Source organism: Diplotaxodon limnothrissa, linkage group LG11 (assembly GCF_057381915.1).
Source record: "Diplotaxodon limnothrissa isolate DT_005_m linkage group LG11, D_limnothrissa_male_GT1.1, whole genome shotgun sequence".
In the NCBI taxonomy this organism is placed as follows: Eukaryota; Metazoa; Chordata; class Actinopteri; order Cichliformes; family Cichlidae; genus Diplotaxodon; species Diplotaxodon limnothrissa.
This window is the reverse complement of record NC_140606.1, coordinates 37,923,012-37,934,947: the sequence shown is the minus strand read 5'-3', so window position 1 is coordinate 37,934,947 and position 11,936 is coordinate 37,923,012. Positions and strand designations below refer to the sequence as shown.

General features: G+C 41.0%; 1 protein-coding gene and 1 pseudogene across 1 annotated transcript; both read right to left on the bottom strand.

Moving 5' to 3' along the window:
• Window positions 1–1,285: 1,285 nt before the first annotated feature.
• LOC146623549 (protocadherin-1-like) lies at window positions 1,286–4,020 on the bottom strand. The gene is made up of 2 exons (XM_085365989.1): window positions 3,796–4,020; window positions 1,286–3,019 (listed from the first exon to the last, which is right to left on the bottom strand). Exons 1-2 carry the CDS (start codon window positions 4,018–4,020, stop codon window positions 1,286–1,288), a joined length of 1,959 nt encoding a protein of 652 aa, XP_085222115.1.
• Window positions 4,021–9,537: 5,517 nt separating this feature from the next.
• On the bottom strand, window positions 9,538–9,822 carry LOC146623548 (apoptosis-associated speck-like protein containing a CARD pseudogene; annotated as a pseudogene).
• Window positions 9,823–11,936: the final 2,114 nt, after the last annotated feature.

Sequence of the window (11,936 nt, the reverse complement as noted above, 5' to 3'; positions counted from 1 at the left end):
GGGCGATCGTGGCTCAAGTGTTTGCAGTTCGTCTTGTAATCGGAAGGTTGCCGGTTCGAGCCCCGGCTCTGACTGTCTCGGTCATTTTGTCCTTTGGGCAAGACACTTCACCCGTTGCCTACTGGTGGTGGTCAGAGGGCCCAGTGGTGCCAGTGTCCGGCAGCCTCGCCTCTGCCAGGGCAGCTGTGGCTACAATGTAGCTGCCATCACAAACAGAACCCCGAACAGCCCTGACCCGCTACAATATGCATTGAAACAACAATGTTTAAGAAGCACTTATTTAATCATTAACAAAGTTAAACACAGTGAAGGTGTTAGGTCATTGTAGAGTAAAAGTATATATTCATCTACGATGAAAATGCTCACATGAAGTACATGAAAACAATGCAGTGAGTTACATTTCACCCCCAAAATGGAGAAGTATCATATTTCATTTTCCACGTATTCCTGGTCAAAAGTAGATTCCTACATTACCAAGAATGCGGCTCAACCAGACAGATGGATGAATGATTTCATGTACATGATATTGAATATGTCAAAAACAAGATTAGAAAGAAAAATCAGCTTATATAGCGTACAGGACAGAACTGGAAGACTCTAAAAGTTGTTTGAAATCAGTGAATGAAGGTGTCACGATGAGCTGTGTGGCTGGAAGTGGAATAACATTAGTTTGTTTTTAGCCTGATCTTAGTTTTTGAGAAAAATTAGATCCACATATGAGGACATTCGCTTTAAATTTTGATAGAACAGTGGCAGTATAACATCCTCGTATGTGGCTATCAGGCCCTTTTTTATCAGGCAAAATTTTGTATTTTGGCCTAGACGGCCCAAAATGGGATGTCCACATTTAACCTCCTAGGAGGGCAGGCCCTAGGAGGTTAAACCCTATTGGAGTATCCCCCACAAGAGGGGGATACTCCAATAGGGTTTAAATGTTGGACTCTCCAACATTTGACTCTAAAACTGAAAAAGCTTCTCGGATGAGAGTGAAATCTCTTCAAGCAACATCTGGACTTCTCTTCAAGTCCAGATGCTTTTCTTTCCAAGCTCCTTAGACTATAATGACTGAGAATCTTCACAGAAACAGGAGGGAGACACAGCTGGGGACAATGCAGGCATGACGAGGCACGGGGAAGCAACACAGAAAACCCTAATCCAAAGACTACAAATATAACAAGAAGATCACAAATCATAATAACCAGAACTAACAGTTCATAACATAAAGCACTGGCTCCGTGACCCAGAGACATGACAGATTGATTGTAAAATATATTTTTAAACCACTCTAGTTGGAATCCTCTTTGGCCGTATTAGAAACTATAGAGCTGAATGTCTGAATCACATGAGCAATACCTGCGAGGCTGCCGTACAGGATATTGTTATGCCGAACAAGAGCAGAGCTCCCTAATAGATCTCCGGCAACATCCTTTTCCAAAGGGGTGGAGAGGCTCTCTGTGACCAGCGCCTCAATGAGGGAGATGTTGGACTCGGTACCGTTGATAAAAATGTGGACCAGTGCAGTGGTGCAGAGAGGAGGTCTGCCTTTATCACAGACTCTCACTACCAGCCGATGTAGCCCACTGTGCTTGCCGGTCACTTCCTGTGCCAGTGTGATCTGCCCATTGTAGGGAGATATTTGAAACAGACCATGTGGATTTCCACCTACACTGAAATAGTCCAGCTCAGCATTGAGCCCAGTGTCAGAGTCCTCAGCCTTCACTGCCTCCACATACGTGCCTGCTGGGGTGAAATATGATAGGTATGTGTAGGAGGAGTTGTCTGGTTTGGTGACATATGGAGCGTTATCATTCTCATCTAAGACACTGATGACCACACTCACGTAGGAGGATCGAGGTGGGTCACCTCCATCCACGGCCTTTAGGCGGAACGTGTAGAAACGTTCCTTCTCGCGGTCAAAGGAGATTCTAGACAAGATGATTCCTGTGCCATTTTGGATGAAAAAAATGCCATTTTCCGGTTCCACAAACAGTCTTAGGTGGGAATTTTCATCCTTATCAGCATCTGAGACAGCAACTGCACCAACACGACTGGGTGGAGGCATGTTCTCTGCGGCAGTAAAGCTGTAGCCTTTGAGTATAAACACAGGGTCATTGTCATTTTGATCTTGAACATTTACAATTATTGTGGCAGTGCCGGTTTTACTAGGAACACCCATGTCTGCTGCTGCCACACAGAACACATAACGGTCCCTCTCTTCCCGATCCAGCACGGTTCTCACACGAACCTCCCTGGTGTTGGCATCAACTTCAAAGAGCCTTTTGACAAAACGATCAATGATGCTATAGACAAGCTGTCCATTTATGCCAGAATCTGGATCTGTTGCCACAAGATCCAGTAATTTTTGTCCTCTGTAGTTGTTTTCTGGAAAGTCCACCTCAATCGTTGCAGGGGAAAAGTTCGGTGCATTATCATTTACGTCTGTAACTTGGACATTGAGGGAGAGAGTGCTGGACAGAGCTGGGCTTCCAGAATCCGCCGCAACAATTTCAATACTGTAATTTTTAACGCTCTCATAATCCAGCAGGGTCGTTGTCTGCAGGAAGTATTTGCCCTTCTGATCACTCGCGGGCTGGAGCTGAAATGGAACATCACTATCAACTGCGCACGTTACCACAGCATTTTCCCCTTCATCCCAGTCTGACACCTGGACCAGTGCCACTGGTGTACCAACAGGCAGGTCCTCAGAAATCTTAGTCACACCATCCTGGTATTTTACTAAGCCTATACCTTGGATGTTAAGGGTCGGTGCATTGTCATTTTGATCTGTGACATTTATGGTCACCAGAACTTTGGAACTCTTCATCCTGGAACTGGGGTCACGATCTCTGGCCACCACAAACAACTTGAGGATGCTTTCTTCCTCTCGATCCACAAGGCCTTTCACATAGATGATGCCTGTCACACTGTCAATGCGCAGAAGCCTTTGAACAGTCTCTGATACTTGATGAAGGCTGTAGTCCATCTCTCCAATGGCAATGTCTGCATGACTGGCTCTGACCTACAAGGGAGAAAAACATGGGCACTTCATTCAGCCTCACATTGTCCAAGACAAGAACAAAAACCACAAAATTTGCAGGAACCCAGTTTGGAGTTGCATGGCTAGAAGAGAAAAATAACCTACTTAATATTTCTGGAGGTACAAGCAGTCAGCAAAATATTTCACTGGATGTTAGAAGGCCTTTCTGTCTACACAGCTACTTTTATTCTTTTTAATTGCATTCAGTCCGTGCAATTCAAAGAGTGAGTGTTGACTGACAGCATTTGTGCAACGATCATCTGGGATTTACAGTAATGTTTTTTTTTTAATGTCATTTAACCTTTAAAACTGGGATGGAGCTCAGGAGAGTTTGCAAAGAAGTCCCTAAAAACACTCCAAAATTAGCACTAAATTACTTGTAATTGTTAAAATAATACAAGTACTAAAATAATAGGAAATAAAAGAATAATAAAATTATAATAAAAAAAATATCTGCCAGTGGGATACAATTATGTACGCCTTGTTTTTTCTTTTAAGCAAAACAACCAAACTTAAGTTATTTGGGTCATGGACATACTGTAGAAATCATTTGACATCATTTATTGATGAATTATTAGCACCAATGTTTTTAAATGAAGTTATTTGTGGACGTGGCACTGCTGCAAGGAACATTTGACACTTGGTAGCTGGATTCAGAGAACATATGGTGCATATGTGATTCAGTCCCTTGATCAAACAGATTGTTTTATTAGTTTATATAAAATGATAATTCTAAATGATCCTGTGTTTGGACTGACCTGCAGCACAGACTGTCCCAGCGGGCTGTTTTCTAAGAGTTCGGCCTCGTAGTGACTTCTGTCAAACTCTGGAGCATTGTCCTGCTGGTGACTCACAGTGACTGACCTGCTCGACCTCAGCAGCTTCCCACGATCTACTCTGATGTTCAGGTGAGTGGGTGAAGAGCTGCAAGACACCAGGATGGTGGCTAGAAACAGCAGAACTTTGCACCTAAGCACCGTCATGTCTCTGCCAGACAGCACTGAAAGAGACAGGAAACAGGTTAAGACTCGTGTTCTGTATTCAGTTCACACAGTGCCAATTAAGACTGTTGCTGTTGCTGGGACAGCATTCTCAAACTCGCAGCCCGGGAGCCACTTGCGGCCCACCCTCACCTCTACTTGTGGCCCGTATATTGACGTTAAGAAATATAATGCAATTTACTTTTTGTTAGTGCATTACGTTTGTTGTTATGTGCACTGTTGAAATAAGTTCTTTTAAAAGTAAAGAATGATTTTATAAAAAGGCAATATGAGCAGAGGAAATAGTTTTGACTAGCAATTAGAAACTAATGTGTACACTTATGTCTGCATTTTTATTTTGTTAAATAAGAACAAAATCAGAGCAGAAGTGCTGCCAGATGCCTGGCCAGAAAGAGAGGAGTAATGTGTTGTTTGTAGTTCAATGAAAGGCTTCAGTTAGTTAAGAGCGAGAAAGAAATGTTCACATTTGCATTTTTGTCTTTTTATACAATAATTTTAATTTTTAAAAAAGAATCAAAACACTACGTTTTCATAAATATTTGTGGGTATTTTCTTGTTCTTTGTTTTTGTACTTTGAAAGTCCAAACTTTAGTTGGTCCTGATTTGTGCTACACAAGCACATGTAATGTACAAACAGGTCTTTCAGTGCCCCCTACTGCCAAATATTCGTAAAAGCAGAGTGAGACAAAGGCTCGCACGAACTTGTTTGGTGTCTACAAACCGTTAACAGAGAGGCAGTATATGAGGCTGAGGCACAAAGAACACTTCTGGCAGAGGGTTTTGGAAAAAGGGAGTCACAAAAGAGACCATTTCGTTATTTATATGTTACGAGATCCGTTGACTACGGAGTGGTGCGAACATTCACGCCGAGAATCGTAGTTTTTCTTTTCCGCACAAAGATGCAACAACTTCCACACTCACACATCAGGGCAAACAGACAGTAACAGTCCAACAAGTGAAGTTCACCATGAAACAATCAGATGTCCCTAAACGTCAAAACCTTAAAATTATATATTAGGCTATTATTATTATTATTATTATTATTATTATTATTATAAACGGACTATGCGAATATCATCTGTTCACAGCCATTTAGTGACAAAATGAGTTCATTAAAAGAAAAACTGCAGGCGCATTCAATTCCTTCACTGCAGTATCTGTGTGTTGCTTATTCTGGTTTAGAATTTGGCGCCGTTGTTAGCGGTTTTCAATATTTAGCAGGCTGTGTATTTCTATCATACACTGCAACATGGGCTGTGAAATGCTCTTTTTTTCTGGGAATCTCTAAAGTGCTGCAAGAACCACCGACAGGCCTACTGCATCTATGAGAAGCACCGTTGACTTTCTGCTCTGCTGAATGTTGCAATTAAACTCACCCGTTTCTGATCAGTCCCTTTAAACTCGGAGCTTTGAGATCATGGACAAGTTTACAAGCTCGCTCAGAGCTGAAGCCAAAGAAGTCTGGGGTCCACTGCTCTGAAGGAGGGGCAACCTGGGCTTTTTTTTATGCCTCCTTTCTTTTGCTGGCGTCAGCAAGGAGTATTAGGGCCATATTAAGAAAAAATGCATTGAAATGTGGAATTATCCTTGTTGTTTCACGACAAACTGCCACTCCGTCGTACCCTGTACAAAATGCCTTATTTAGACGAGTTAGTGAAACTAATTCACAAGACGTTTTATGCACAAGGATGTAACCATCGATAACCTTGCACCTGTCCATTATTAGACATTTGATTTTGTGTAAATCCACTCTTCTGAGTTTGTGTGTGTTTGCGTCTGATCTTTTCAACGTTTGAATATGTTTGTGTGCTAAACAGGAATAATTTCCTTCCTTGTAGTAAAACGAATTCTGATGTATGCTTTCACTCAGTCAGCGGTTGTCTTGAAACAACAACGGTAATCTCCACTATTTCAACTTAATCTTGAAATTTTCGACATTAAATGATCACTGATAAATATATTTTTAATGTGGTCCTAATACTCCCTCGTAAATATGATTACATGTGGTTGTGAGACAAAAAAAAGTGCTCTTTTGCAAAATTAAGTTGAAAGTATCATTGTACTGAGGTCTGGAAAGTGCAGTTCAATCAAAAAATAATCAAGCAGATTGAGCCTCTTTAATAGACTGATTCACTCTTTGTAGTGTCCAAATACTAAAAAATCATTTGGAACAAAGGAAATAACTTGGCTCATTTTGTGAGCCACATTTCTAATGTAGACGTGTACAGAGTGTAAGCATTAAAAGACCATAAATGATACAGCAACATTCATGTAAAACAAATGTAAAGGTTGGAGGAAGTGGAAAGAAAGGCTCTTGGCTCTTTCAAAGGAAGAGTACCCAGCCACTGGTACAGATATGTGGACGACACCTGCGTCAAAATCAAGACACAGGAAGTGGAATCCTTCACTGCGCACATTAACGCTGTGGATAAGAACATCAGGTTCACCAGGGAAGACACAAAGGACAACTGTTTGCCTTTCCTGGACTGCGCTGTGCACATTGAAGGGAACGGCAAACTCAACATCGAAGTTTACCGGAAGCCCACACACACGGACCAGTACCTCCTCTTTGACTCCCATCACCCTCTGAAACACAAGCTTGGAGTAATTAGGACCCTACACCACCGGGCAGAACATGTTCCCTCTAAGCCTGAAGGGAAAAAGAAGGAACACACACATGTAAAGGAAGCACTCAAAACGTGCGGCTATCCTAATTGGGCGTTCTTAAAGTCAGCAAAGAGGCACAGAAAAGAAGACCAGACACCAGCGAGGGAAGAAGGACAGACGCAACAACATTGTCATCCCCTATGTAGCCGGTGTATCAGAGAAACTCAGGAGAGTTTTCTCCAAGCATGACATCCCAGTGTATTTCAGACCCAGCAACACGCTCAGACAGAAACTGGTTCACCCGAAAGACAAAACGCCAAAACACAGACTTAACAATGTGGTGTATGCTGTACAGTGCAGCGAGGAATGCTCAGACCTCTACATCAGAGAGACCAAACAGCCACTTCACAAGCGCATGGCACAACATAGAAGAGCCACCTCCACAGGACAAGACTCAGCGGTCCATCTGCATCTTAAGGATAAAGGACACACTTTCGAGGATGCCAATGTTCACATTTTGGACAGAGAGGACAGATGGTTTGAAAGAGGAGTGAAAGAAGCCATCTATGTCCACTGTGAGCGACCATCTTTGAACAGAGGCGGGGTTTACGACACCAACTCTCTGCCATCTATAACCCAGTTTTGAGATCCCTCCCAGACGCCTTAACGCCCACTCACATCCTGGGCCATCTGACCTCAGGAATTCGCATGATAAGGTGGGGCCAGGTTTCACAATGAACTCACCCGAAACTCTGGCTGATTGGGACCCACACCCAGTTTCACACCTTGGCTCAGGCGATTAGAAGATCATCAGGGGTCCTTTTGTCCCTCTGTGGGAGGAAACTCCCACTAGGTTTATATCTGGGACTCTCCACCATTTGACCCCAGAACTGAAGAAGCTTCTCGGATGAGAGGTGAAACGTCTTCAAGCAACTTAAAGAAGTCCAGACGCTTTTCTTTGCAAGCTCCTTTGACTATCTGGGATAATAAATTTCATATTGCATGCATATATGTCTACCAATTAAATCTGGCCTGAGGTCTGCCATGTTTTAAATTCAGTTATTTCTCTCAGAAATTTGAGATCAAAATTACGACTGTGTTACCTTTATACTGTCACTAGTTAGTGCAAAAAGCTCAATGGGACATAGAAACCTTTAAATTAAATTCCATCACCTGATATATATTCTCAAATAATATCAAAGCTTTGAAAGCTGTTTACGGTCAGAATTTTTTGAAAACTGTAATTGTAAATAAATTCAAACAATTGAGCTTCTCTCTCTGTGTTAAACATAAATATAAACAACGGCTTGGACAAGGCATAGAAGCCAAACAGGTTCTCCAAAACCTGTGTTTGAAGTCTGGGTCTGCTGCTCTAAAAAATTAATATACATAAAGCAAAATGTGTCAAATTAACCAACATGTTAGCTGTAGGGACTGCTGCTGCAGCACCGTCAACAGCAGTACCAGCATAGTAACAAGACCTCACACTCACAGTAGGCGGCTGTTGATAGCACCATCCATGGAGAAGTGCAACTGATAAGAAACCAACAACAACTTCACTAGCCTAATTAAAAAAATGGTTTCAATATCAGTGATCAAAACAAAATTAAATATATACATACTATATATATGTGCATAATATTATATCTTATTTCATTTGTTTGTTTCACTCAGAAAAGCAAAGAACATGTAATCAGTTATGGGGCAACGCATTTCAAAGATGCACAGGTCTCAGTAAAAGAGATATGTGAACAAATGAAGACTGAAGCCGTCGTACTCGACCAGAACAGGGTGCAAACCAGAAAAGAGGCTGATATTGATGGAAATGCGCTGCCTACCGAGATGGAGAGCCTTCCCGAATTCCCCAAAGCAATGATAACTTCATTGTATCCACAGAACGGAGTTCCAAGCTCGAGTGAATAAATAACTACTTGATATCTTCAGTGGCACAGGAGACGAGTGGACATCATATTTCTTGCAATGATGCAATAAATGACTTTGCCTCTAGAAAAACTAGAAAACAGGTTCAAAGAAGAGGGAGGAGAAAAGTAGAGTTATGTTTGATTCCTAAACCGTGTTTGATATCTTGTTTTGGGAAGCTCAGGTAGATATTATTGGCTCATCATTCAAACCCTTTTTACTGCAGACAGGCACAGTGCAATACTCATTACACTAGAATTTAAAATCTGACATTTTACTTGATGCCAGAGGAGAGTCCTGAGGGTCGTTTTACATTTAAAAAATGCAAATTTAAAAATATGTACAGTTTGAATATAGATACAGTCACCTAACACTATATAACAAATTCAAATCAGCTGCAACAAAAGGCTAATACACACATTAATGAATCAGTAATTAAGGCCAGTGACATCATGTAAATGATCCTGATTTCATTTTAGGTACTTTAGGTGAAGTCTGATGCTCAAAGCTTTGCAGATTAATTACAAAGTAAGTTGATTGAGGAGGATCGTGACTTTATTTGTTTAGCCAGTTTCAAAGGTCAATTTATTAAATTCTTTTAATTCTTCGAGTTTAATTCTGGTTTATTTTTAAGGACAATAAATGTTTGCATTATGTTTTACTTTATAGAAGATAATGAAATCTGAAAATAAATTTATGACAGTTTGAGTCATGGATAAAAACATGGCTGATGACATCGTCAGTTCATCTTTAAGTGATACAATTTACATTTTTAATATAAAAAAATTTAAATATCCAAAGTGTTTCATGTAAAATGGATCAATTAAAGGAGAGTCACTGAGGAGCAAAGGCACCACATAGCAGAACAATTTTCCACAAAGAAAAGACATCTCCACCTTTTTAATGTAAACATGTTATGTTCAGGTAGATCGTGTACGTTTGGTCTAAAAATGTGTTTTTTTCCCAACACATTTACTTCTTTGAAAGGTCTTCAACGAGAAATTTCTCATTTGCCAAAAGGCTTTCATAGAAGATGTCTTTGCAGGCTGCACTGGCTTTCAGGGGACCACTGTAGAGCTCCCTCATCCTGCCCTGAGAGGTAGGCAGAGCTCTAATTTTGTCATATTGTTCTTGGTCGATAACTTCCTTGTATTGGAGCTCATCCAAAATGGGTGCGATGTTGCTCACTCTCTGGATCAGCTGGACTCTGTGTTTGTCCACAGAGTGGTTTTCTGAGGAAAGATTGCAGAGATTCATCACATATGTTGATAATCAAAGACTAAATCCATGCATAGCTTACATCCTCTGTTACTTATTTCCAAACAGAACTCACTGATGTGTTAAACATTAAAGACTGATTCATTGTTGTGTTTCTTTTTACATAATCAAATCTAACTCGGTATCTTTCTGCTTTTTTCCCTCTTCACCCTCAAACCAGTCAAACAGATGTCTGCCTCTGCCTGAGTCTGTTTCTTTCTTCCCCTCTCTGACACAGTCTGATTATTGGATGCCAATATTCAGCACTAATGTTGTCATACCAAAGGGAACCCTCCACAGCCAAATACAAAGTGCAGTTCTTTTTATACACAAATCATGTGAAACATCTAACCTTGTACTTTACCACTTCTTTGGTTTTCATCTGAAAGTGAAAAAATGAACCAGTGAAAATAGAGAAACACTATTTACTGGGCTGATCTACCAGTAGGCGTTAGCTTTAATAATAACTGTCAAGTGTTCTCTGACTGTGAGGTGCCCACACTTGAAAAAGACCAGACTTTGAATTTCACTCAACTTTATTTTGACCAGGTAGATAGGTAGCAGCAGGTAAAAAACCTTTCAACACAAAAATAAAGAACATTTCATTAACCATTCAGATAAATTACATGCATTACACAGAAGACAGATGAAATAACAAAATACACTTCAGTAAAGCCATTTACCATGTGGTTAACTGTTAATTTAACTGTGGTTCTTAAATATACAAAATGTGTCTTCTTTGCATTTAACACTTTTATAAACAATTGTATTTTAAAGTATACATTTTAGAGTTTACAAACATTTTAATAGAGACTTTAAGGATTTTCTTAACAAAGAATTATTTTCTTTAAATCAAAATCAAACATTTATTCACTAGTTTTACAATCCACCCAAGGATTTGGGGGTAACTATTTTTAATATTAAGTAACATAAATATGTGGGAACACTAACTGCACAAACAATTTATTCAAACTTAAACATTCTTTTTTGTCAATATAATTTCTTTAAACTTAAATGCAGCAACTGTTTCCCTAAGCATAAAACATTTGCACAACTGAGCTTCCATAGTTCCAAATATATGTGCAGCAAATGTGAGCTCAAGAGCTTACCGATAGCCCATCTTGTTCAAAGTCTTCCTCACAGTGGAAAAGTGGATCGTACTTTGTTTGCTGTCCTCTCAGTATGTCGCACATGGGTCAAATGACTGCTGCATGCATTTTAAGGTCTACTAGGCATGCCCACCCTTGATTGCGCTAATGTGGCTCACCTGGCAGGGCGGCGCACACCAGGCCGCGCTTAGTTGTTGATTGCACCCAAGGTCTAAACAGCGGCCATGCGCAAGCAGCAGCACCGAACAGGTAGAGGGCAGGAGGAGGAAGAGAAGAATAACAGCCTACTAGGTCAGCGCGACACCTCCCACTCGATCTTTGCTCAGCACTGTCGTTAGCTGAATACAGCCACAGATGATGTCGTCTTCACTGCCCTGCACTCTCTCTTCATACATGTGAAATATAACAAACTCTCTCTCAGCAGGCTGTTTGTGAAGCCGACTGGCAGACTCGTCAGAATCAGAATCAGAATGGGTTTTATTGCCAAATGTTGAGCAGGTTTACAACATTAGGAAATTGCTGCGGTGCTTCAGTGCAAACATACTGTCGTAAAAATATAAGAATAAGAATTAAAAGTGCTAAGTAGATAGATATATACATGATATATACATGAGTGCAGGTGGTGATCAGTGCCAAACATGGAATGATGCAGTGAACACAGCGTAGGGTCATGTGTTAGTGGCGGGGACAGTCATACGGTTATTGTTCATGTGTCCAACAGCAGAGGGGAAGAAACTGTTCTTATGGCGAGAGGTTCTGGTGCGAATGGACCGGAGCCTCCTGCCTGAGGGGAGCAGGTCAAACAGACTGTGTCCAGGGTGAGAAGGGTCAGCTGAGATCCGAGCTGCACGCCCCAGTGTCCTGGAGGTGTACAGGTCCTGCAGAGATGGGAGTCTGCAGCCAATCACCTTCTCAGCAGGTCTCTGTTTGTCTCTGATAGTGGCTCCAGCGTACCACATGGTACCACACTCTGGTCTTCAGGAACACATTGTGCAACTGGATACT